A 25586-nucleotide genomic window follows, 5' to 3' on the forward strand; every position below is an offset into this window, starting at 1 on the left:
TTCGGCTATTGTTAACTGTATTGTGTTATTACAAAGCTATGATTCTTAATTATTATTATTACGAGAGCCTCTTTATAGCCACATTTGTTAAATTTGAATAGAAATTTGAATATAGATAGTTTGCTTAATTCTGGTGATAAGACAAATTGATAGATACCTGAGTACTATGACGACTTTTTACCACTTAATGGCCAATTCAAGGTTTTTTTAATTAGAAAATATTCCCTTGCATATTGTGACTTTATTAAGTTAAGAAAGTAAATACAAATTCAAACTGAAAGGTCAAAATACACAATCTTTTCTCAAAGATGGTTTCTGTTAAAGTGTAACACCTCGCTGCAAAATGGCTGCATTTGTATCTGGGATATTTTGGCTTCATTTCTAGATAGACTTTGTTCACAGTTGTTTGTGTATAAATGTAACGTAATTGAATTTGTTTCACCAGACTTTTGTAGCAAAGAATCATTATGCAGTGGGTTCAGCTTTACTTGAATAAAATGTACAATTCAGAGGGAAAACTGCCTCAAACAAGCATTTTTGGTTTCAACCCCTCAGAACAACAAGTGTCTTCTAGCTCTTCACTACAATCATAGTCAGACTCTGAGTTTCCACTTCTTCACCAGCAGAAGCATCGTGAGGACGGGAATTCCAAACCATAAAACATGTCATAAGCTCTGCGACATCTTTTACGATAATGCATTCCCCTCAAGGGTGTGACTTTCTGGAAAATACTGAGCTGTTATTATTCTGCAGTTCAAGTAAACAACAAACAGATTGCTTACAGTGAATTATTCAAAGATGGTGAACGGTTGAGGGCAAACGAAAGCGTTATCGGAGTGTCTCTTATTGTCGCTTTAACCTCGCTGTAGACATGCAGATCTGCAGCCTCAGGCCACAAGCCTGTGCCTGTCTCAGGTTGAGTGGAGGGTCAAGCTTTGTCACAGAATAAATTGTGTAGACACCAGAGAGTGAAGATGGAGAATTTGAAGGTTTTCCTATCATCCTCTGACTGTTGGCTGCAGCCGGTGTATCTGACCTGGACGAGCAGGAGGAATGCAGCTCTGTCACTCAGAAGCATCCAACTCCTTTCACCTCTCTGCTAATGAATGTTTGTCTGCTGTGTTTACCCAGCATGTGACGCTGCTCCAAAAGAAAACACATCATCCACATCCAGCTGCTCTGTCTCGGTTGGGATCTGCACCGCCGAGCAGCAGATTGCGGGTTCAGTGGGAGACCCGCAACCCCGTCAGTCACATAATTAGTCTTTGCTATCAGTGTCTGTCAATCATGTGGCAACCTGCACATGGAGGAAATGCTCGGTTGCTAAGTGATGCTTATCTGGCAAATCAAATGAAAATAAACTGAAGATTAAAGTGGAAAAATACTTCCAAGTTATTCTGCTACCATGTCTAAATACATATTTGAGAGGATTTCATCCCTGCATCTTCTCTCCAAATAAACTGAATTGACAGGAAACTTATATGTATAGATATGCTGTGCACTGAAATCAAACGCAAGCCATTTTAACCTGTGCACACAACTCAATCCACTGCAGTGATTCTGGCTGCCACCTGCTGGCCGAGATTCTGCAATACAGGTTTGCAATTCTTTCATTGTTGATAATTTATTTGTCACAATTGGTCAATAATATATTTTTCAGTTGATAGAGATAAAGCTATAAACTTACTGCGAACTTTCACTCACATCAGTTTGTGTTTCTCCTGTTTCAAAAGTATGTTTGTTTGTTTGTTTGCATATTTAGGGCCCGAGCACTGACAGGCACTGACAGACAGTGAGGCCCTATTGAAATTGTAAGGATTATTATTATTATTATTCAGGCAAATTAATTGGCTTTTTGAGGGCTTTAACATGCTTACTTTTTACATTTTTACTTTGAGGTACTTGTACCAGGGCTTACATCAGATCAACTTCAAATTGAGAGAATTGAAAGAGTGTCCATCTTCTTCCTGTGCTTAAGGCTCTTATATACTTCTACGTATCCGTTTCTCGGAGAGGTCTCAGCGGGGGTCAAAGAGTCTTTTTGATTTTTACTTCTCCGACGACTATCCGTCTAAAAACAATTCCCCGCCAAACCCATAGGTGGCGCAACGGAAGACGAGCTCAGAGAAGCCTACCCCATTTGGGAAGAAGAAGTCCACGTGTCTCTGTTTACATGTTAGCCTGCGTCCCACACACTGAACCATGGCAACTAACAGAACTAAATAAAGTGACACCCAGCGGGTCAAGATGCTGATGTAATCGTTTCTTAGCGCAGCGGTTCCCCGGTCTTGTTTCCGAACTGTGTTGCTGATTCCACAGCTTGAATCTGCTTGAGGCTACATGTAGCTAGAAGCTACCCGGAGCTAGCTCCCCCCAGCTTCCACACACAGTCAGCAGGGACTCCCGGCACTAACAACTACTATCCAGTGTTTGCTTCTAACCTGACGGTATTATAGAAACAGTGTCATGATAGAAGTGGAATTAAAGTCGTGACAGCGGGTTCTTGCACTGTTACCACCCTAGTTAGCATGGTGGCTAGCCTAGCCTGCTAGCGCCGTTTTGAAAGCTCGTTATAACCGTATGTGACCGTGCACACATGCCCTCAGTGCTCTAACGAGCCACCGTCAGCCGGACAACTCCGCTGGCTTAACACACACGTCACATTAATCGTAGAATCATAGTTGTGTTCGTGTTTGTTGCTACTAGTAAACAGGAAGTTTGAGGTCCGGAAATACGGAAATGACGTCATACGGAAATTATGTCGTTCGCGGACCAATCACAGCCAAGAGCGGTCCGTCGGGTCTCCAACATGAAGACGGATAGTTAGAAAAATCAGACGTGTACGAAAAGCTGTCCGAAGCACTCGGAGAGAGCGTTTCACGACGGATAGGGCGGTCTTATCTATCCGTAATAGAAAAAACGGAGAGGCATAAATTGGCCTTTAGTTTTCATGAGAATGAGCAGGTAATCCAACCCTTAATGTTAATGTAAAGGCGGTGTGGCCTGAGATATTGAGTGGTTGTGTGGCCTACAGTGTAGAGTGGTCGTTCTTCAACATAGGGGTTGGGGGGTTCAATCCCCACTCTTCCCCAACTGCATGCCGAAGTATCCTTGATAAGTTACTGGTCAGCTAAATTTGGCAGAACCTCAACATCCTATTCATTGCACCATATCTTAAACTATGTAAATTAAGATACTGTGCAATGAATAGGTGGTTGAAGTTCTGCAAAATTAAGGATTGGATTACCTGCTCATTCCCATGAGAAACTAAGCACAGGAAGAAGATGGACACATTATTTTTTATATTTGAATATACATACATAACTGATAAATTCAAATATAAACACATTGAGCCTCCTCAGCTTCCATCATACACAAAAAACAATTGATTGTGCACAGAAATAAACGGTTACATTATAACCATTATTAGTATACAGTATTAACTTTTAAACCATTCGTTTTGTCTATTTATTGTACTTTTTAATGTTTTTGTCGTTGTTATAGCTGTTATTTTAATGACAGCATTTTTATTAGTTTTTCTAACTTCATGAAAGGTGCTGTAGAATTAAAGTCCGGGTTTAGAAACATGTAAAAATCACACATGTAATAAACATGTTCAATCTACAGAGAACTGACACTGACAGTTTTCCTCAGCGCCTTGCTGTGCCGACCACTGTTCTGACCCTCGTGATGCTCCGTCGTCTTCCCAGCAACACGTGACCGGGTCAGCTGACATCTCGGTGGTGAAAACACGGCAGTAGCTCGGGGAAGAGGAGCCATGGAGCATCGTCCGCTGGACCGGGTGGACCGGGTGGACCGGGTGGGCCTGCTGTCCCCGCTGGAGGAGTCCAGCGCGGAGATCAGCCGGGACAGCGGCATCGTGTCGCAGAGCGCCAGCAGCTTGTCCATGGTCAGCGAGATCCTGAGTAGCGGGTCCGTGTCGCAGAGCCCGAGCTTCGGCGCCGCGGCCAACGTCGTCCCGGAGAGCCCGAGCCTCCACGGAGCTCCGGAGCCCGGGGCGACCCGCCGGCTCGACCCGGAGCAGGACGACGAGGAGCTGGGACACACCGCCCTCAGCTACTCCTCCTACATCAGGGCCTCGGCTGGAGAGGAGGTCGGTGCTGCTCTCACAGACACACACACAATACACACACAAAACACACCAGGCTCTGTGAGGGACAACATGTCAACACGAGCCAAGTGTGGTACCACTTTGTTTCTGATGCACTCATTAATTGACAGGCTGTGATCAATGATTCTATCCTTTATTCATCAGTTGTAACTAAGCAATGATTGAGAACAGTTTGTTGCGGTTGCCAGATTATGTAAGACCCCCCTTGAGCATGGCACTTCTTCTACTGTCTCCACTCAACCATCTTCCCTCTGCAGGACGATTGGACCAACATCAATGAAAGTGTAATTTAAATGAACAATTAAGCTGCCAATAGTCATAAGCATCTGGTAAAGGGCTGGTGGATTTAATTAAAAAGAACCCAAACTATAGAGATGTAATGGGGCCTGACTCTTATATCAGTGATGGTCACAGCTATGATTCATTATTTGCCAAAGTAGTTAGAATCAGATCTTTAGGCTGTAGTCAATGTATTTATGACTGATTAATTGTCAGTTACTTATAAGTCATAATTGTGAAGCAGGTCGGGAAATGACACGACTCCAACAGCCTCCCTTCCCTGTGGAAATGGGCTGTACGACATTTGGACCACAATCCATTGAAATAATAAAGAAAACAGGATTGCTTGGGGAGAGTGAAGGTACTGACTGTGTTTCCTTAAGCGTTCCTCATGATTACCGGCTCTCTGTCACTCATGAGTTGACATTAAGTGGATATGCATGACACCACACACAGAGTGAGCTGGCTCTGGAACAACACAAAGCACCCTGTGTTTTTGACCTTGTGACCCTCGCTGAAACAATTTAAGCACATTTCATTGAGTTCCAAGGTTGACTCCTTTGATTCAGAGTGGGGTCAGTAGCTTTAGTTTGCATGAATGTGTTTGATATTTTACAACATTCTCTTTTCTTCCAATGATTTCTCCTCCAGATCCTGTGTTTGGAGAAGAGTTTGGAAGAAATGCTGACGAGAGTAGATGAGTTTGTTGGAATGCTGGATATGGTGAGTTTGCTCAGGCTATGAAACAGTAAAAGACTAGTTTTTGTGGATGCACTGAAACCTAATGACAAGTATATTTGTCTCCTGTTACTTTTCTGTGTTTTGTCACCAGATCCGTAACGATACCTCCCAGATAGTGAATGAAAACCTACCTCAGATCCAGCAGAAGTCGGATGAAATGAGACAAATATACAGAAGAATTGATAAGTTAGAGGTAAGCGATCACAGTTGAGGCTGTTAACACTGCTTTTGTATAAAATTATTTGTTTGGTGCTTTTGTAAAACACACTTTATCCAGTGAAATGACTCCTAGGAACAAGATTTGTGAAATTAATGAAACATGTGATGTAATATGATATATTAGATATCCACTTCACAAGCGGAGAGAGTGGTACAGATATTGTGAACAAGAACCACTTTTTATTAGCCAACCACTTCCTGTTTTCTCCTGTCTTGGAAAGTTCTTGTTTTGAAATCTATTTATGTTTCACTCACACTGGGAAACTAACTGTGACAGAGGCCGTTGAGCGAAAACGAGATAAGACAATCCTGTGTAAGTCCCACAATAGGGAAATTGGCAAAAAGCAAAAATACATACAGTGTTTCTTTCTGCAATTTAAAAATATATACATTGTTGAAATTATTCAGACATAATAAGCAAGTGGCCCTCTTACGCCTTTTGTTTTTACATGTGGGTGATAGTATTTTGAATTTAGTTTCCTGGCGTAAAATATTTTTGCTTAGAATTAAGATTTTCTCATCTTTTTGCCGTGTTATTCTGCTGTGCCGACAGGCCTTCGTAAAGATGGTGGGAGCCAACGTCAACGCCATGGAGGAGCAGGTCACGCAGGCAGAGGGAGAAGTAGGAACACTACCGGGCGCTTTCAAGAAGATCTTCCGCACAATGAGTGTCCCAGGCTTCCTAAATGTAAGAGCTTGTGAATCTGCAGCTTTACACAGTTTGCTTGTTGTGTATCGATGAATTTAGTGTGGTCTTGTTTGAACCGTGGGATAAATAGTGGACTGTGGTGTGACACTGTCTTTTCTACTACATCCATGCTAATGCGTTTTTCTTTTAAAACGAACACCAATCCTTGTGCACACTGATGCTCAAATGCAGCCCGAAGTTTTCAAACTAAAACAACGTAAGCAACATAGCAACCGTGAAACATTTTAAAGCTAATACATTGTAGTCTGAGAGTTGTCCTCATGAAGAAAAACAGTTTTCCCAGCAGTTGCCCCTGATTCCACTCTAGTGTGTGTGCTACTGGACAGTGGAGATTCATTTATCTTCCCTTCTCTGACAGAAACCGGCCAGCCCGAGAAGACCAGCACCAAATCAGCGTCAAGAAATCCCCAGCGTGTTCCGGACAGATGATTATTTCACGTCACAGCCAGAACAGTGACACGCCGGAACGTTCAACACATAACTTGGTTCTAACCTCAAGAGGCCTGTTTGGGGTGGAAAAACTGTAGAGACAACTTTCACTGCCATCCATCGCAAGTGGATCTGTCAGTGCGGCGGCCTCACCCCAGCAATAGCAGCATTTCTGAACAAGTCACTGGAAGTCAAGTGTGTGGAGACACTGCAGATTCTGAGTGTCGATCTCTCGGCAGCAACAAACGCTAAACTGTAGCAAACTGGTTTTTATAAAGTGCCTATAAGGGTCTTATTTCTGTCCAGTCCTGTTTTCAGTAATTGTGAAGAAAATGTCCGTTGTTAAATGTGACAAGTCAGGAGGTCAGAGTCGTCCCACTGTAAACAGAGGTACTTAAGGAGGTGCTGTAAAGATCTTAGGACATATTACACAAAGGATTAACCCAGCTCTTTTATATTTTACATTCCTCTTACTAGTATTTGTAAAAAGCCTGCACGCTGTTATGAATGAATCTGTTTTTCCAGCATCTTATTGCTCTCCCCAAGCAATATCGATCTCAACCAGTTAAGCATTTAATGTCTTCCATTTCAGAAGATTTCACTTTATTGTTAGCCTGACGTCGTTGGCCTTGGATGATACCGTCGATTGTGGGGCTATATCTTTGATGGCACCTTTTCAAAAAGAAAAAAAAAGCACAATACTGATGAGTTGTGTCGACTTCACAAGTCGGATTATCTGAAGATGAATCAGAGTTTAGGGCGGTGATGAAGCTGAGGGAGTGTTTCATCCCGATGGATGGAGGAATGTAGAGAAAATCTCGCCTTAGGTGTGATGTGGCCCTTTCCCTTTTCAACAAATCAGCGATGATTCGTTATTTGATTCATGATTTGCCAAAGTAGTTAATAATAAAGATGTTATTGTTTAAATGTTGCTTTTGTTTCACGTTTTTAAAATAGTCAATAAAGATTTATATATTAAAAGTTTATCTTGTGTTTGTTGTCATATATTAATTTTTTTGGTGTATTCTTATTTTGACTCAGTCTTGGTGTTTTAGCTCCAATTTATCTGACTCTCGCGTTGAGTCATGTCTCACAGGCAGCGTTACCACTGAGTCTATAAATCCTGTATACTCTACTAATACTGAGAGACCTAAACATTGTCTATTGCTCACGGTGGCTGAGAGAGCTCAACACATGCAAAAAGAAAACAACTTCATCAATTTGATGACAGATAGAAAATAACTTCTTCAATTTGACAACACATGCGCTGCAAACTGTCACATTACAAGCAAGAGTGACTGAGAAAAACGACAAAAGGAAATGTTTCCAGGGGACCCCAAAAAGTGATGAACCTGGCTGTAGTTCAAAGCTCTGTGAATGTGTTTTTTTTTTAACAGAACAAGAAATAAATATTCATGGGATTGTAAACGATAACAAACAGGAACATACAAGCCGGAGGTACAATATACATATAAATCATATAAATAGGGTATAAAGGATTTGAAGATATTCAAAGTTTAAACATACTTGTTGCTGGATGATTTGGAAATAAGGTTTACATATAGTGCAACGTCCAAAAAAATACGGGGTCTTTTATTGCTATATTTGCATTAATGGGTAATAGATAACATTTTACCTAAATAATGAACATTCTATGAAAAATGTATCAATAATAAACTTACAGAGGTCCTTCTTGGTGTGAGAGTGATGCCAAAGAGAAGGTGAAGTCTGCAACTCGTCAGTGGTGATGAAATTCATAAAGTATTGAACTACAGAGAGGTTCATCACTTTTTTGGGGTCCCCTGGAAACATGTCCGTTGTGGTTTTTCTTTATTTGCACGTTTTGTTTTTATAATTGCATGTATTTTCTTAATTTGCACTGCGTTGTTCTCTCTCGGCCACAGTCATCTATAACCGGGTATTGATCCTGTTGGTGGAAGTATCAGACAATTTTCTAAAACACTGCGGATTCCCGACAGGCAGAACCCGGGACAGCCCTACTCTCAGACATAACGGGCCCTTACTGGTTAGTTTGTAGGCGACGTCACGAGTGCGTCATAATTAAGAGGAAGCGGGAATCTCGTCGCCCTCGGTTTGTCTGGATCTGTCTCCACGCTGACGAACCGGCGCTCTGTCCCAAAGTAAGCACCCACCACAGCCCTCTCCGAGCGGATACGACTCGGTTCACGACCGATGACTTTACGACTCACCTCCGGGGCGACACGGTTTAACCGAGGCGGCGCTAACGGGGACATTTGACACATTTCCGGGTGGAATGCTAACATGCGTGCTAACAGCAAAGTTAGTTAGCCGCAAGTTGCGTGGCTTGCTATGTTCTCGCGGTGCTGCGTGCAGCGGTGAGACACTTTGATCTCTGAACCAGCGCGACACCGGGTTCCGATGAACCTGGATCGATTGGTCCGATATCGACCGAGCTCCCGTTCGCACTGGTTTTACGTCCATGAGGCCAAATCGTGGAAAACAACGCCGTCGACTCGTTGCTATTCCAATGGCTTTTCCAGCTTCGTAACGGTATTTAGCGAGATCTCCACCTACAGGAGTGAAGCTGGAGCTGCAACTCACAACTAGATTCACTGCCGATTAATCCGTCGATTATTTTATCAATTCATCAGGTTTTCGACAGCTGTATTTGCCAAATTCAGAGAGGGTGTGTTCAGATTGCTGGTACGGGTCGTCTGGGATATTCCCCACATGATCAGAAATTACACTGACCATTATGAAAACAATGCATTGGAGCAGCTATAACCAGCAGATCTGTTGAGTTGTTGGCTGGAAAATTATTTTTGAAACGATTCAATAATGGATTTAAGTCAAATGTTTTCCCATTTGTATATTTACAACACAGGAGAACAGCTAATTGTGTTATTTGGACAATCTGAGTTGTGGGTCGTCTGTTTAAATTATGAATCAGAAAAATCACAATTTTACTATATTATAATATATAATAATATATTTGGAAATATTCATTAAGCAACTTGAACGATTATAAGAATAATAGACTTGTGTTGAGTTTATAACTTGTGTTTTCGATGCGGTGCTATTCTCATTGGCTGTTGGTGTTGTCTACCAAACATGGATGGAATGAGTTCTATCGACGTTGTACCAACCACTCCTTATATATCTATCGAGGAAAACTTATTTCGCGATAATTATCTCTATCAATTTATCTCCTGGTCCTACATTCGTGGATATCAGTCTCTTAAGATGCATGCTTTTTTTCATCAAGATCCCCAAGATTCTCTGTAGCTGATCTCAGACATACTCTGAACTGTGCAGATCCTCTGGAAAAATTACAGAGGACGTGCATGTGTGAATACAAATGACTGAGTGAGAGGCTCCGCATTATTTACTATGTACTCTCTACGCCTGGCCTCCTAGAAGGGGATGATCCCCTGCTGGATTCACCATGGTCGAGTGGGGGGGTTTGATGATGCTTCTAACAGAACCCAAAATGAAAAAAACATAAAGAAAACCAACGTCTCCTGGTGAAAAAACAGGAGACACCGACAAAGATGTCAAGAGAGTTTGTGGTGACATGAGCTGACGTCTGTGTGTCGTAAAGAAAATGATGTGATCTTTGCAGTGGAGTTAATAAGTTACTTTCTTCTGCTGCTGCACCAACTTCACTAATGTGAAGAATTTGTTGCTGTTTATTGGACCAAGAACTCTGTTCTGTAAACCTCCCGCTGCGTTGTACATGTATGAAACTGGGTAAACTCCCAGTTCTCCGGACTTTACACACATGTCATGTCTGAAAACGGCTAGAGAAATCAACGAAAGTGTGTGTGTGACTAAGGAGTGGTCGAAAAACTAGAGAAAGTTTTCATCATGAGTTTATTGAACAGTTTGCTTTCCACCACAACTCTTGACTGCTGGTAACAAGACTCTGCTTCTTCTTTCAGATCTTAAGCGTCACACATGGCTAGTGAGACAGAATTATGGCAAAGGATCGGAGAAGGCTTTGTCCAAGTATACTACACCCAGTTTGACACTACCAACAGGATGCTCCTGGGTGATCTTTATGTACGTATCCTCACTGTTCATTCATGTATTGTCTGTGTTGTTGCACTAAACGTCTGCTATGTCACTAACATTGTCTGCAAACCAAATTGCCAACAAAAATCATTCTCATGTGAACAAACTTCTCTCTCAGTCTAGTACTGCTTGTCTGACGTGGGAAGGAACAACCTTCTTCGGAAGGGAAGCCATCGCAAACAAACTAATAGTAAGTATAGTTTTCTAGTGCCTTTAATTGGCCTCATTATTTCAACAGATACAATTTAAATTGACGATTTTTACTCACTCCTTTGTTTCCACTTCACAGAACTTGCCTTTCAAGAACATAAAGCACATTATCACAGGACAAGACTTTCAACCCACAGTAGATAGTTGCATCCTCATAATGGTGTTTGGGCAGTTACAGGTAAGCTGGTAGATTTGATTCAAAGCACCTTTTTGCACTGATGGAAAACCTACATTTTATTTGTGCTTTAATGCAGGTTGATGTTTTATTTGCAGACTATTAAGTATCCTGCACACAGGTTTATCTTCAGGTTTCCCTGCAGATCCCTAAAACGTTTACAAAAGCATTGAATTTGTTTATCTAAAAACAAGCCCTCAGTTTGGTTTTGAAATGTCTGAAGTAGGCCTGTCACGATAACACATTTTTCTGTGCGATTAATTGCCCCAGAAATTATTGCGATAAGCGATAATATTGCTGTTTTGACACCATTTTCAACTTATATAATGATAATGGCATAATAATGCAAGTACACCCTTTCGAAGATCAATAAACTTTTATTTTTAAAGAACACTGGAACTGGACATCTGGAAGACATTTAAGAAAGACTTTTTTATTGCCAAATATATGAACTGTTTAAAGTAGATTATAAATATAAATAAATACAAAAACTTTTTAACTTAAAACTATGAATAATATATGAACTGTTAACAAAAGTTTACACTATACTTAAATAAATAAAAATAAATACAAAACAGACACACTCTGACTCGTGACTCTGACTTAGGTGCCTGAGCCAATTGAGACCCCGTGTCTCCGAGGAGACCCCTGTGTCAGACCGCTCGGAGACCCCCGTGTCTCCGCGGCTGGGGCTGTCGCAGGCAGGCTTCCGCCCGCCTTCGTCCCCCCGAACGCTTTTGTGAAACTTTTCTCGCCGTGGTCTCCGTTCCTCCCGCCCCGAGCCTTTCCAAGCCGACCCGGAGCCGTCGCGGCGCACCACGGAGGAAATGCGCCCGGCGGGGGCCAGCCAGTGCTTGGGAGAGGGCTCGCGAGGAGATCCTCCCACCCTGACGCACGCGGGGCGCGGGCAGCGCGGAGACAAGAGTCTGTCCACCGGCAGCCGCGGCCGACTGCCGGATGGGATCTGCATCGATCTCATTTTTAGCCTTATGCGAGCGGAGTTGACGGACATCCGTCATAGCGACGGAAAACTTTAATCCCTGAATTTATTGCAGCCGGCAAAAAATTATCGCTCATTTTAATTTATCGCGCAATTAATTTTTATTGCATATCGCGACAGGCCTAGTCTGAAGTCAAGTTGTAAGTCTTAAAAATGATGAGGGAGTAAGATTTTATTAGACATTTGTTTTTCTTTTTACTTTGCAATTGAAAATCTCAAACTAGCTGACAGTCAGTCGATGCTCGGAGCTGAATCCAAATGTCAGAACTTCACTGAACTTGCAGATTTTGTTTTTTGGGGACATGTTCTCAGAAAGTCTTAAGTGATGAGGACCGTGCAAATATAATATTAGATTAATAACCGGAATTGGTATGAATATGAAAAGTATAATTGGTAATTGGTAAATGTAAAGCTGAATGATAACTAGAATAATTATGTAATGGTATAAGAAGTATAATATATATTTTTTAAATCAAACATGGAAAAGTGCACATTAAGAAAAATAAATGACGATTCTGCAGTATGGCTGAAACTGTTACCAGTATATGTGTAAACAAATTTTCCCAGTGGAGTCAAACCACACCTCCATGCTGTTCTGAATTGGTCTTAAATTTAATTTCGAGTGGCTTCTCAAAGTCTTGCATCTACTTTGACTTGAGCTACCGGAACAGTGTGATTTCATCGTGAATATTGCCGGATTTCTGCCTTATTGAACGTTTACAGCTTGTTTTCTCACCATCGTCTTCACATTTTCTGCAACAGATAGATGATCATCCCCCAATGGCCTTCCATCAAGTGTTCATGCTGAAGAACCAGAACGACAATTGGGCTTGCACAAACGACGTGTTCCGGTTGGGGATACACAACATACCGGTGTAGCTCCAACGCATATTGACATGTGACCCTGAATCCACACTGGGGTGAAGTTAAATTGGATATTTCAAAATGAAACAGGAACTTGCGTTGAAAGTTCCTCCACGTTTACAATAAATCTATGAACACTCTGTTTGTATTAGAGATGTGTCGAACTACATCCCTGTCCAATAAAAGCATTTATTAGTTTGAACTAACGTCGTCCTGTCTTTACTTTAGCTGACAAATACCTGCATTTTCTTCCGTAGCCGTTTTCAGACATGAACTCCAGAGGATGTCCGCAGAACTTTCTCAGGAGTTTGCCTCTCTTACACAAACACTGCAGCAGGAGATTCTCAGCTCAGTTCACAACCACACAGAAATCTCTGTAATTTTCCGTCAAAGGCAAAAGATTCTTTATAAATTCTGCCTTGGAGATAAGCACATTGACACTAGCCTTTGCCCTTATCACCAACTTTTGACATCTTAGTGTCTTCCATGTTTATGGGATTGGTTTTTCATCTTGATATATATATGTATTCCTCCTATTCGTTATCAACATGCCTATTCGCTCGCTGTGAATCCTGCTAAGGATCTCCTGTCTTTTTACATCAGCTCTTTTGGACATTCTATGACCTTTTTAGAACTCGAGAAAGTCCTGGGACATTTGCGTTTTCAGCCCCTCTGGAGAACGTCAGGATGACCAGTGGAGCTCAGTACATGTCTGAAAAGCAGCTCATCGATGACTTGATGCTGTGTTGTCACAAATTAGTTTAGTCAGGTGTTTTTTAGAGGTGTGTTTATGCAGAGTTTTGATTGTTTAGTGCAGCATCGCATGTGGCCGCTAGGGGCGCGCTCCCCTGCACGCTGGGCTCTTCTCTTTAAAAGGTTCGACCGACAGAGCTGCAGCTGCATGACGAACCGACATCAGCTGCAATGACACCGACGGTGAACAAGTCTCAGGAAAAGGCTCTGATGAACAGAAACCTGCAGCCGGACGACCTTCAGTTCAAGGTAAACAGCCTCCACACAGACAGATGGTGCGTGGGTCAGACCCATGGTCAGACCGAGGGACGTAGGCTGAGGAGGACGGTCATATCTGACTGGACTCTGCTGTTCTAGAAGGGAGAATCTGGTATTTAATGAAAATCCACGCGTGTCCTACACAGTGCAGGTTTATGGGCTTGTGAAGCTAGCTCCTTGATAGCTAGCTCTTAAGTGTTCTAATTATGGCGACGACACAACATCCGCTGAAATGGACACAAAACGTTTAAAAGTGTCAATGGAAGGTGAACCGATGGTTTGTTGTGTTGTTAGAACCTTTTAAAAAGCCCAATATATGTGATGTTGATGTTAAACTGCCATTGTTGTGGGTGTTATAAGACTGTAACGCGCAGGCGCGGTAGCATCTTTGGTAATTAAAGGTACAGTGCACAAAAACGTGTCTAAACGTAATACTGAACCTCAATTTAAAGATTTAAATTTAAAGAAAAAACAGAGTAAATATCAATTAAATGTGGTTATAAATATGTTTGTATTATTTATATATTTTTACTACTACTACAACTTAGGTATTGCATGTTACTTATTACTCACTGATGCCTGTGTTTGGCTCTTGCTGCTGTAATATTGCAAATTTCCCCATAATAAAGGATGATCTCATCTCAACACGTGTATTTTTGCTCTGGATTTCTGCAGAATGGCATCAAAGATAAAAGTCCAGCATGCCAAAGGAGTTCCGAGACAGAGGAGGAACCTTTGCTCCAGGAGAACTCCAGACGGTTTGTCATCTTCCCCATCCAGTACCCCGAAATCTGGAAGATGTACAAGCAGGCGCAGGCCTCTTTCTGGACGGTGGAGGAGGTGGGTCCAGCGATTTTTGTTTTTCTCTGACCTGCCGTTAGTGGAAAATACACAGATAACAATAATGATAAACTTTTTAATTAAAATGTCTGATAAATTACCACACAAAGTGGAATATGTTAACCTCCCATCATATTTACAAATCCAAAGCTTACTCCCAGTTGATTGTCCACCACAGCTTTTTATCAATGTAAAAACTTCATCAGTGTATGACACTGATTCACTCTTCATGTTGTGTCTCTCAGGTCGATCTATCCAAAGACCTGTCGGACTGGGACCGGTTGAAACCAGAAGAGAAACACTTCATCTCTCACATCCTCGCCTTCTTTGCTGCCAGTGATGGCATCGTCAATGAGAACCTGGTGAGAGAGGTGTTAGTGGGATCTAAAGACAGCACAAGATCTTCATAGAAGTACCTGTTAAATGTATAATGAACTGATACAGCAGTAAATAAATCCAGGTCTGTTATCTTTCAGCTGCCAAAATGTACTGCTTTTTAACTATAAGAGATGTTTCATAGCATAAATTGCCACTAGACTGTATCCTGCCTTACTCGTTGTGTCGATCAACTGCTTATTTCATAACTGTCACTGATTTACTTTAAATTTGTATTTAACTGATTACATTTTGCATTCAGGGATGTGCCGGAGTATCACTTTTGCTTGATGCATTTGTGTTTTATCGAACAGGTGCAGAGGTTCAGTCAGGAGGTGCAGGTCCCTGAAGCTCGCTCCTTCTACAGCTTCCAGATCCTCATAGAGACGGTTCACTCGGAGATGTACAGCATGCTTATCAACACTTACATTAGGGACCTGAAGGAAAGGTCAGTGGCTTTTTGGTCCAGTAATTTCTGGTGGTGGTTCTGTCTAACATTATGAAAATGTTAATTACATTGTGGCTTAATGTTGAATATTTCAATAAAAAAAGGTATATAAGGTCTAATGAGAACATATTTACTCTCCACTGAGTCAGTGTGAATAATTTCTTCTTCAAGTAAAGGCTAGATGGCAAAGATTATATGTCTCAGCCTTGCTCAATGTGGTGTAAGTGCATAACCACAAACAGACAATTTATCTTGTTTATCTAATTCTCTGAAGATTCAAAACAAACTGTAAGAGACCTGCACCTGTTGATCACAGGATATGTCTACAACACTGTGGTTATTTGCTGTTGCATTTCCAGCTGTATCAGCTTTATCAATACACACAGACAACAGTGTCAGGTTGCTTATAAGAAGCAAAATGATTAAATATTTTAATGTTCTACAATAAAAATATTTGTACATTCATTTTATCTTCTTCCTTCAGATATTAATGTTAATAAATGTTTGTAAGTTAAATAATTGTATCCATTATGATTCAGTATTCTACATTAAAAGTTGTAATAGTTTTAAAGTAACTGAGTTTTTATGCTGGTTTTGAACAGGTAATGTTTAAATTCAATTTTGTGTCTTAGGGACCACTTGTTAAATGCCATTCAGACCCTGCCGTGTGTGAAACGAAAAGCAGACTGGGCCATACAGTGGATAAATGACAGCAACTCCACATTTGGTGAGGAAGGCATGACATTAACATCAGTGTATCATATAAGAAACACAATGGACAATACTGGCCTTGCAGATCTCCTCATTTATTGGGGCTTGATAATATACATGACAGTTTGTCTTTATGCCCCCAGGTGAGCGCCTTGTGGCTTTTGCTGCCGTGGAGGGAATCTTCTTCTCCGGTTCGTTCGCTGCCATCTTTTGGCTGAAGAAGAGAGGCTTAATGCCCGGGCTTACCTTCTCCAATGAGCTGATTAGCAGGGATGAGGTGAGAGGAATTCACAAACTAAAAGACACGTTTTCCTATCTGTTGAAAACGGACACTTAAATCCAAGCCAGTTACGAAAAATTTGAAAGTGATCTCAGGCCACTCAATACATATTACTCAGTGCAGTCATGAGTTGACGTAATTCTTATATACTTTCAAAATTAATCTTAAAGTCAAATATGAAATCTTGCAACAGATAGATTAAAACATGGATTTAATTTGCATAATTCTGAGGAGGACCGTAATGTTGGATGATTTGTCAGACACCTGGATTTAGTTTTGGCTTTGTAAATTTTCCCCTCATCATTTCATGACCCTCAGCTGTTGTTGGAGGTAAATGTGGTGTATTACTGGCGGCATTCACCACTCGTGTGATGTTAATCATGTTTGCTTCAGCTGTTAAAACAACATTTTGCTGTTTAAACATTGTCTTAGTTGCAGCGGGGCCCTTAGTTCAGTTTCGGTAGAAAAAGCCGTCAAAGTTTGTTTATGAAAACAGTTAATGGATGTTCTTGTTTGTTTTAACATCAGCCACCCTGAAGTGTGTATCGATGTGTCTCCTAGGGCCTGCACTGCAGTTTCGCCTGCCTGCTGTACAGCTACCTGCGGAAAAAGCCATCAGCGGACAGAGTGAAGGACATCATCACCAAGGCTGTTAGCATTGAGCAGGTAGTTTTGAACGAATAATTCCCATGGATTATTGTGCACTGCACAACACAAATAGTAACTGTGAATAAACCATCACATCCTGTCTTGTGTTGCAGGAGTTCTTGACAGAGGCCTTGCCAGTGGATCTCATTGGAATCAACGGTTGTCTGATGAAACAGTACATTGAGTATGTGGCTGACCGGCTGCTCGCTGACCTCGGACTTGATAAAGTAATTTCTATCTAAATTTGTATGCAATAGTAGAAAAATTCTCATTTCCATTCTTTTTGCTAGGGTAGTTATGCTGTTTAAAGCAGAAGTACCCCTGAAGCCTTGTTCCTTTCATGCATTATTATACCGTGTTCATTTTTGATTAACTGTGTGCAATACTGTTCAGTAACTTTTTCTTCCTCTTCTTTTTCAAGGTTTACCAAGCGGAAAATCCATTCGACTTCATGGAGTCCATTTCGCTGGAGGGGAAAACCAACTTCTTTGAGAAACGAGTGGCCGAGTATCAGAGATTTGGAGTCATGTCGAGCATGGCGGACTGTGAATTCACACTGGATGCAGACTTCTGAAACCGAGTTCTTACATACATATTAACTTTTTTTAAATGTATTTATTTGTTTTATGCAGTAAAGAAATTAAAGAAACTCGATAAAGCATACATTTTTAAAGGGATTGAGAATTACACCTTGGGATATTTAACAGCAAATACAGTCAACAAAGTGGAATACGTTGATGCCCTGTCAATGGAGTTTTTTTTACCTTCGCACAGTTCAGGTTAGGTCAAATATGAATAATGTTAGGTTCACTTCATACCTCACTGGATGCTGGAGGATGGTAAATATATAGATTGTATTTCATGGAGTTGAAAGATCGGGGGTGTTGGCTTCTATGGGGAAATGTCTTATCGTTTTTTTAATGATCAATAAAATGTTTTGTAAAATGAAAATAGTGTTTTTGTTGTAAAGCATGAATCATTTGTCTTATTTTTATATTTTGGTGACAAGTGATTATTTGAAATGGCCACAATACATCAGTAACTATATGTATTGATGTAATGCTAATGGTAGCATTACTGATATTTCACATATTAACCAGATTGGATTAGCCACTCCTCCGTTAGCATACGGATGCAGGCTATGGTAGCTAACAGTTAGCTAGCATTTTCGTAATTTGGAAAGATGGCAGGGGACCTGCGAGGCTTCGCGCTGGAGAAAGCCGAGATGCTCTCCGGCCGTGTGAAGGAGCTCCTGTCGGCGGGACAGGGCTACGTCCGGGCTCAGCTCGGGGTGGACCTGGGTCTGAAGCCCGAGCTGTACCCGACCTGGGTCGTCCTGTCCACGGCCGCCGCGGGGCTGCTGCTGCTGCTAGCCCTGTCCTGGGCCGCCGTCTGTGGACGTGGACACCCGGGGAAGAAGCGAGGAGCCCCGGGGACCCAGGCCGAGCCCGAGCCCGTGAAGGCTGACGTGGCTGTAGCTGCGAAGCCAGAAGAACCGAGGAAGAGGAACAAGAAGAAACCCGGGGAGAGGGCTCCGCAGGCCGCGGTAACGAGCTGTCGAGTCACGGTGAGACTGAAACGAAACAAGTGCGATGGCTAGAAACAATGGAGGCTGGAGGAAGGTGCTCAGTCATTCAAACATCTCCTCCTCTGACCTGTCAACACAAAGAGACGCAGGTTCCACGTCTCACAGCCTGTTAGCTAATTTACACACTATTACTTCTCATTATGGTTTCCACTCGCTTAGTTTACTCTCTATACTCTGAGCTACACAGGGCCAGTCATGTGATGGACGTACTCATGACTTAAATAAAGACAAGATTATCCTCAATTAGCCCCACGACGGAAAATTACAGACTCGAGATCCGGCGAAGCACTGGGTTTGGATTGGAAAAGGATGCTAACGCTAACTAGCTTCAGAAAGACCACAAATCTCAAACAATAATTAAATACAATGTCTCTTTAAAAAAATCACAGGCAGCCAGAGTTGTGATGCAAAATCTAAAATCAGAGACAGCAGATATTTTAATGCAGAATTTTACTTAAGCAGTAGCAAGAAAATAGGTAAAACACGATAGAATAATGTCTGATAGTAATAAACTGATCTTTGAACAAAGTAATGATTTTCAAAAAGCTGTCTTTAAGCAGTTTTAGTAAAGATATATTTCTATTTATCTCAGGTTTAAAGACCTTTTTATTTTTGCTCCTTAGTGAAGCTTGTTTTAATCTCATTCTTTATGAGTAGAAAGAAACAGTTGATAAACCGCAATTTATTTTACAATTGTGAGGTGCAACCATAGCCTGTGTTTGTGGTGTATGACTTCACCATGCTTGCCGAACGAATAATAAAAATATCGATATGATTTGGACGTTGGTTATATTGCTATTGATGAAAATTATATTGCGTTAGTTATTGTTTTATCGCCCAGGCATTGTTAATGTTTCCTTTTGTTTATGGGGCAGTTTCAAGGTGCATTTGCTAGGGATGCTGCAGACAGACATGGTGTTAGGATCCATCTTGAAAGTAAAACCTGTGAACATCACGTTAAAGAGATTTCTTGTCTTTCTCCCACAGAAGACTCAGTCTAATGGGCAGCCGGTGACAGTCGCTCAGGAGGAAGTCAAAGTGACTGCGGTGGTTTCCAAGCAGGCTCCCAAGGCCAAAGCGGGGAAGGTGTGTTTGACATTTTGCTGCCATAACTTAGGGCAGCCCAAATATTTGTTTTAGCTTTTCTAGTTGTCCTAATATTTGACGAAACAATTACGTCATTGTTGTAATATTGGTAAAGCTCCTCTGTTGATGCCTAACCAATTTACTTATTGTCTTTGTCCCCAGGTTGTTGAGGTGCAGGCCCCTGTGCAGGTGAAAAAGAACAAGAAGAAACTGAAGACGGACGTGAAACCAGTTCAGATTGTGTCTAAAAAGGATTCAAAGGAGCCTGAGGATGGTAAGACTCAACGGTTGTAGGGGAAATTTCACAACTTCTCATTTTGAAACTGACTACTCATCTGTATCCTGTTTACGCCCCTTCATGTTCTCACTATTTCCAGCATACTTGAAATCTCCAGTTTTGTTTTACTCACAACAAGAATCATCCATTTTAGTTGTAGTTGCTAGGCTCCTTGTGCATCAACTATAAACAAATATTTATTTTTCAGTCCTTTGCACGAACCAAGACGTCTAACCATTTGTTGTTGGTGTTTTGTCTGTCACCCAGGTGCATGGGAGACCAAAGTCAGTGCCCGTGAGAAGAAGCAGCAGCGCAGGAAGGACAAAGGCCCTGAGGACTCTGGGAGCTCAGGAGGTGTCGAGGTCCCCAAATCCCATGTGACAACAGCTGCAGCCCCGACCAACAGCAAGAAGCACAGAGGAAACCATGGTATTCATCTAACAAACCATGACTGAGTGTAGATGGTAGAAATGGGGGTTTTGTGTTGTATACAAGGACAGAGAAGTAATCCAAAGCTGGAGTGTAGATCAAATATAGTGTAATTTTAAAATGCCTACAGAAATATTTAATGAACATTTTTTAAATCTTGATATTTCCACTCAGAGTAAAAATAAACAATAATCTGGCTTTGTTGAATATCACTCAAGCTATTTTTTTCGCCCACGCTTTGTTTCAGAGTCGCTGCCTCCAAGAACCAGTGGCAAGGTGGATACAGCCAGTGCAGCTGGTAAAGGTATTCTCCTTTTCCCTGACTTTTTATTTTCCTGATATAAGTTTTGTTAATGTTTTTAAATAAGTTTAAGGTTTTTGCTACTGTACCAAACTGCCCCAGTCTGACTCTGTGTCTTCCTGCATGCCTCCCACCTCAGCGTCCTCCAGCTGGCGAGAGGAGCCTTCAGTTAACGGCGTAGGATGGACCGACAGTTCTCTGAAGATTCAGGGTCAGATGGGTGCCATGGATGGAGCCAAGTGGAGGAACGTGCCCTCTGCTCCGCATTACCGGGGCCCAGCTGAGCACCAGCGCTGGACACAGGAAGCACAAGGTAGCACATGGGCCGGACTTTTCTGCATCTCAAGTATAAACAGTCACTGCAGCAGCAGAGTCAAACAAGCATTAGAACATTAAGTTTAGTTTTTACTGTTCTGGGTTTTCTCCGAATGCTGGCTACAAAATGTAATTGTGGCTGTAAAGATGAACGAGTCAAAATGCTTCAGCAAAACAATTAAATGCTGCCACTTCTTCTGCTAAAATAAAAAATGGGGAAAGAAACTGAGGTCAGAATATCCTGCCCCACTGAGCCGTTTGCTGGTAGTGGTGTTCAAAAAGAAAAGAGCAGCTGAGTGAAGGTTATATTGATAAGTTGATCATTCTTGTCCAAACATTTTTAAAACAATATATCACATAAAACAAATACATTTTGACTGTTTTCCACAAATGTTTTATTCTGTGTTCCTGTGCCAGCAGCATGGAGTGGCATTGATGGTCGGATAAAGACTGAACTCAACCCCGTGTCCTTCCCCATGCGAGGACTCAACACCTCAGGTTAGTTTTGTGATTAACTGCCAGCCAGAGGTGTCAAAAGTATTCACATTCATTACTCAAGTAGAAGTATAGATACTAGGGTTTAAAAAGACTTCTGTAGAAGTTAAAGTATCAACTCAAGCTTTTTACATAAGTAAAAGTGTAAAAATACTTGTTTCAAAACTACTTAAAGTATAAAAGTAATGTAAGGGGACATTTCCCCTCCTCCAAAAACAAAACTAGTAACGAGGCTATTTTTAATATGTAAGGAGTAGAAAGTACAGATATTTGCGTGAAAATGTAAGGAGTAGAAGGAAAAAGTCGTCTGAAAAATAAAAACTCCAGTAAAAATGTCTACTTAAGTAAGGTAATGTAGTATTTGTACTTTGTAACTTGACACCTCTGCTGCCAGCTCTATCACCTTTATAAGTGTTTATTTTGCTTTTCTATTTTCAGTCGTAGCTGTTTTAATGTTTTTACCTCCCCTGTGTCTTTCGTAGACCCAATATCCAATTCAATGGAGATGCAGTGGGCGAGCAACCCACCCGTCGATGATGAATGGTCTGGTTACAGTAAGTGTTTCAAAAGCCCATCCTATACTGGTTACCAAACCCTCTTAAAGAATTACCTTGATTTGAATTCCATCTTGTTAATTGCTGTAATGTTTGTTTTTTTAGATGGGCAGGCAGCAGCGGACTCCGCCTCTGACTGGAATGCCCCAGCGGAGCACTGGGGCAACTATGAAGAGCCTCCTGTGTTGGTGAAAGCAGCCGCTCCCCTGAAGGAACAGCCTGCCCCCAACAAGGTCTTGCCCTATGTTCATGGCCTCCACATCCCTTTTTGTTCAAACTTTCACTGATCGTGGCCTAAAGCTCCTGAAGACATGTGACAGGCTTTAGGAATTTAATTTTTAGTGTTAATCCCTAATGCACCTCTCAATCGCTTGATTCATCTCCTCTGGCCATTTTCTCTGACTAGAACTTAGAGATATTGTTTTTCAATTGAAAATGTTTGAATGTGATTTTGTCTGGGCAGGTATCTGAGGATGATAAGGATGCCGAGGATTCCTCTGGGGGAGCAGCAAAGTCCAAGAAGAAGAGGAACAAGAAGAAGAAAGCAGAAGAGGAGGCTGCATCCGAGGCTCAGGCAAGAAAACAAAACCTCTAGCTCTCAGATTAATATGTGCGAGTAAAGTATAAAACTGCTGCACTGTAGACATTTACCCTTTTTTAACAGGAATGTCTTTTTATATGTTTGGTTATAGGTGGTGAGCACAGCACCCCTGGTTAACGCAGCTCCCAAACCCCAAGAGCTTCCTGTGATGGCCTCCAAAAAGCCCAATCCCAGCATATCTTCCGCTCAGAGTAGGTTCCAACTGTTCTGAGTCTGAATCTGTTTTTTTCTCACTGGACAGAAAAATATCACGAAGGGAAGAAATGTTCCAACCATTTATCTGGAGATGTATATCATGAATTTTTTCTTTGACTTTGCAGAGATGTCCGAGCAAATCGCGGAGCCACCGAAACCTTCTCAGAAGAAAAAAGTCAGACGGGAAACATGAATTCACATCACAGGTTCCAACTAAACATATGCAAACGATTGTTATTAAATATATCACATGCAATAATTTCTAGGTACAGAGTTTGTTTCTGAGCTACATTAACAGTTTACCAGTGACCTGAACAAAACAGAAAATAAACAGTAGATATCACCTGCTTGGGTAAATGTAGTAATGAAATCTGGTCCTGTGGACTGAAATCTTAACTAATTTGCACTATTTGCTACACTGCAGCCAGAGTGGAGTTTCAGGACAGCTAGACCCGCAGTGTAGGTACATGTTTATGTAGTTGTTTTTTTTAATGGCATCAAAAGGGTTTGGTTATCATTGTTAATCCCAAAAAACAGACATATTTTTCTTTTAATTATTGTTTTAAAGAGAACCATACATTTTTATTCCCCATGAGTTGCACTTTGTTTTTGTTATTCATGTCTGCCTGTATATCAAATTACTGAAATGTGTTCATCAGGTAGAGTCTCAGTTCCGTCTAAATGGTTTGGTTGGGAGTTTTCGGAGGTTTATTGAAATACAACGTTTACAGGCTTGTACATATATTGACAGTTATCGGTCGCTGTAATCATGCCTCCTCTTCATTCTGGGCAGGATGTTACACCATCACAGAGCAACTATGAGACAAACTCGTCTTTACTGTACAAAAATGCATTTTTCCATTTACCCAAAGCTAATACGAGGTTTCAGCTAAGTTACTATGAGCAAAATTCATGTATTTTCCTTGCTGAGCTTTGGCAGAGGGATTCTTCCTGGTTGTTGCATGTTGGTTTGTTGTCAGGACAACATACATGTAAAAAGAAATTAGATCATTCGGTTGTTCATACTGCTGGGGGCCTCCCATCCGTTTTCGCTGAACTTTACAGCACTTATGTTGGCTCTGAAAAGCATTGCTACAAGACTTGTATGAAGAAGTAATTTTTACAGCTAACCATAACACTTCCTATGTACACACGATAACGATTGGAATACATCCAAACCTGACCTTTAAATTAATTTTCATTGATATCTATTAACTACAAATTATCGACTGTTTGCTGTTTAGTTTGTAAAACCTCCTACATGAAGATGGCAACTGTGGACCTGTTGAATTCAGGAAAAAACATCTTAGCCATAGAAAAATCTACACAATCTCTCTTAAAGGGTAATAATTGGATCCAAACACTTATAATTTTGCTAAACTGTGGTAAAATACACTTCTGCCTCTTTAGGTAGAGGAATAGCAAAGACACTGGCTGCGAATTAAACCATATTATGTTAAACTGTGATTTTAAAAAATGCTGAAAAAGTAAAAAATTAAATCGGATAATTTAGCTTTACTTAATTTGTAAAACTGATTCTGAATTGGCACTGGGACTCTTCAGGCGAGAGTGCAGTAACTGATGTGAACCACTAGGAGGCAGTGTAACGTTCAGGATTAGTGTGATGATCCCAGAAAGCAGTAGCACTATTGAGAATTGTCCCTTTACTTTTACCATTCTGAACTTGTCCGTCCTCATCTGAAGAGACTGGGCGTTGATTTTTCTAGAGATTGACCCCCCCGTTCCTGCACTCTCTCTCACTGCTCTCTCTCCTCTGGTTTTTTAGAGCTACTATCTTCCGGTTTTTGTGCTAGAAAAAGCCATGCCATATGTACAGATTGTAAGGGCTTTTTCCAGGTCTGTGATTGCACTGTGCAAAAGGCTGCATTGATTTCCTTTTGATGTCAATGGATTGTTTGGGTTTTTTTACTACCTTTTTCTGTGGAATGTGAAACTTGTAACTTTTGTTTCTTGATTGAGAATGAAAACATACACAGAGATATGGTATGGAGCAGCTTTAATTCCACATGGCAGTTGGACTTAGGAAACACACACTCATATACACACACACACAATTACACACATACAAAAGGAATTTCCTGTAATTCCATTGCCTTAATCTTAAGATGTATAACATTTGCGTCCTTTTTTAAAATAGTTTCCATCTAATGGCAAGTTTTGATGTCAGGAGTAATTTCATCGTGCATGACTTTGATAATAGTACTTCTCTACATGAAAATAGATGAATGATCTCTTGCTTTAACTATTGATACTTGCTCATGGCATAGTTTACCACTCAATGTATATACTGTAATAGCTTTCTCAAAGGAGACAAATTGCAGCTTTTCTGTAGGAGTCTGTTGTTGGTAGGGAGAGCGCCTCAGCTTGCCGTGGTACATAATTGTTTGTAGACCAGATAAAGCAAAATTGTTTTTTTGGTGTGGCTTCAGGCATCTTTTATTATTTTTGGATTGATTTTTAGAGATTATTAAAAATGATCCAATCAATGTATTTATATACTTGTCTTTTTTTGTGAATGATTTTGTTTAATGAGGAGAACAAATGATATTTCTATGTTTGTTTGGTAAAAATGAAAAATAAATCAGAAATGCTTGATA

At 41.1% G+C, this 25586-nt stretch overlaps 4 protein-coding genes across 6 annotated transcripts; all 4 read left to right on the forward strand.

Annotated features, from left to right (window-relative positions):
* The first annotated feature begins 3750 nt into the window (after positions 1 to 3750).
* On the forward strand, positions 3751 to 7493 carry bloc1s4 (biogenesis of lysosomal organelles complex-1, subunit 4, cappuccino). The gene is made up of 5 exons (XM_061092732.1): positions 3751 to 4114; positions 5063 to 5134; positions 5244 to 5345; positions 5925 to 6059; positions 6439 to 7493. The coding sequence occupies exons 1-5, from the start codon at positions 3779 to 3781 to the stop codon at positions 6535 to 6537; spliced, it is 744 nt and encodes a 247-aa protein (XP_060948715.1). The 5' UTR covers positions 3751 to 3778; the 3' UTR covers positions 6538 to 7493.
* A 1089-nt stretch (positions 7494 to 8582) lies between these two features.
* On the forward strand, positions 8583 to 13016 carry LOC133026013 (nuclear transport factor 2-like). 2 transcript variants are annotated; one of them, XM_061092823.1, is made up of 5 exons: positions 8583 to 8650; positions 10433 to 10553; positions 10684 to 10755; positions 10855 to 10953; positions 12713 to 13016. In XM_061092823.1, the coding sequence occupies exons 2-5, from the start codon at positions 10449 to 10451 to the stop codon at positions 12827 to 12829; spliced, it is 393 nt and encodes a 130-aa protein (XP_060948806.1). In that variant the 5' UTR covers positions 8583 to 8650; positions 10433 to 10448; the 3' UTR covers positions 12830 to 13016. The 2 variants fall into 2 exon arrangements, with proteins under 2 accessions (XP_060948806.1, XP_060948807.1); XM_061092824.1 differs by lacking the exon at positions 8583 to 8650 and adding an exon at positions 8906 to 9041.
* Positions 13017 to 13682: 666 nt separating this feature from the next.
* Positions 13683 to 18078, forward strand: rrm2b (ribonucleotide reductase M2 b). The gene is made up of 9 exons (XM_061092768.1): positions 13683 to 13816; positions 14501 to 14665; positions 14911 to 15027; positions 15355 to 15488; positions 16121 to 16215; positions 16343 to 16476; positions 17041 to 17145; positions 17241 to 17354; positions 17549 to 18078. The coding sequence occupies exons 1-9, from the start codon at positions 13739 to 13741 to the stop codon at positions 17699 to 17701; spliced, it is 1095 nt and encodes a 364-aa protein (XP_060948751.1). The 5' UTR covers positions 13683 to 13738; the 3' UTR covers positions 17702 to 18078.
* Positions 18079 to 18270: 192 nt separating this feature from the next.
* mtdha (metadherin a) lies at positions 18271 to 25586 on the forward strand. Of its 2 annotated transcripts, none has more exons than XM_061092472.1 (12): positions 18271 to 18694; positions 19703 to 19801; positions 19964 to 20075; positions 20346 to 20507; positions 20755 to 20811; positions 20948 to 21121; positions 21541 to 21621; positions 22101 to 22172; positions 22278 to 22405; positions 22636 to 22746; positions 22865 to 22964; positions 23094 to 25586. In XM_061092472.1, exons 1-12 carry the CDS (start codon positions 18311 to 18313, stop codon positions 23159 to 23161), a joined length of 1548 nt encoding a protein of 515 aa, XP_060948455.1. In that variant the 5' UTR covers positions 18271 to 18310; the 3' UTR covers positions 23162 to 25586. The 2 variants fall into 2 exon arrangements, with proteins under 2 accessions (XP_060948455.1, XP_060948456.1); XM_061092473.1 differs by having other exon boundaries at positions 21544 to 21621.

Source organism: Limanda limanda, chromosome 19 (genome assembly GCF_963576545.1).
Source record: "Limanda limanda chromosome 19, fLimLim1.1, whole genome shotgun sequence".
In the NCBI taxonomy this organism is placed as follows: Eukaryota; Metazoa; Chordata; class Actinopteri; order Pleuronectiformes; family Pleuronectidae; genus Limanda; species Limanda limanda.

Excerpts from the sequence above, each read along its gene's own strand:
- bloc1s4 (XM_061092732.1), top strand. The coding sequence starts at position 3,779 with ATGGAGCATCGTCCGCTGGACCGGGTGGACCGGGTGGACCGGGTGGGC. Across the intron at positions 5,135-5,243 it reads TTGTTGGAATGCTGGATATG|ATCCGTAACGATACCTCCCA; the intron begins GTGAGTTTGCTC and ends TTTTGTCACCAG. Across the intron at positions 6,060-6,438 it reads GTGTCCCAGGCTTCCTAAAT|AAACCGGCCAGCCCGAGAAG; the intron begins GTAAGAGCTTGT and ends CTTCTCTGACAG.
- LOC133026013 (XM_061092823.1), top strand. The coding sequence starts at position 10,449 with ATGGCTAGTGAGACAGAATTATGGCAAAGGATCGGAGAAGGCTTTGTC. Across the intron at positions 10,554-10,683 it reads TGCTCCTGGGTGATCTTTAT|TCTAGTACTGCTTGTCTGAC; the intron begins GTACGTATCCTC and ends CTTCTCTCTCAG. Across the intron at positions 10,954-12,712 it reads TGGTGTTTGGGCAGTTACAG|ATAGATGATCATCCCCCAAT; the intron begins GTAAGCTGGTAG and ends TTTCTGCAACAG.
- mtdha (XM_061092472.1), top strand. The coding sequence starts at position 18,311 with ATGGCAGGGGACCTGCGAGGCTTCGCGCTGGAGAAAGCCGAGATGCTC. Across the intron at positions 20,508-20,754 it reads GAAGCACAGAGGAAACCATG|AGTCGCTGCCTCCAAGAACC; the intron begins GTATTCATCTAA and ends GCTTTGTTTCAG. Across the intron at positions 22,406-22,635 it reads AACAGCCTGCCCCCAACAAG|GTATCTGAGGATGATAAGGA; the intron begins GTCTTGCCCTAT and ends TTGTCTGGGCAG.
- rrm2b (XM_061092768.1), top strand. The coding sequence starts at position 13,739 with ATGACACCGACGGTGAACAAGTCTCAGGAAAAGGCTCTGATGAACAGA. Across the intron at positions 15,028-15,354 it reads GCATCGTCAATGAGAACCTG|GTGCAGAGGTTCAGTCAGGA; the intron begins GTGAGAGAGGTG and ends TTTATCGAACAG. Across the intron at positions 15,489-16,120 it reads ATTAGGGACCTGAAGGAAAG|GGACCACTTGTTAAATGCCA; the intron begins GTCAGTGGCTTT and ends TTTGTGTCTTAG.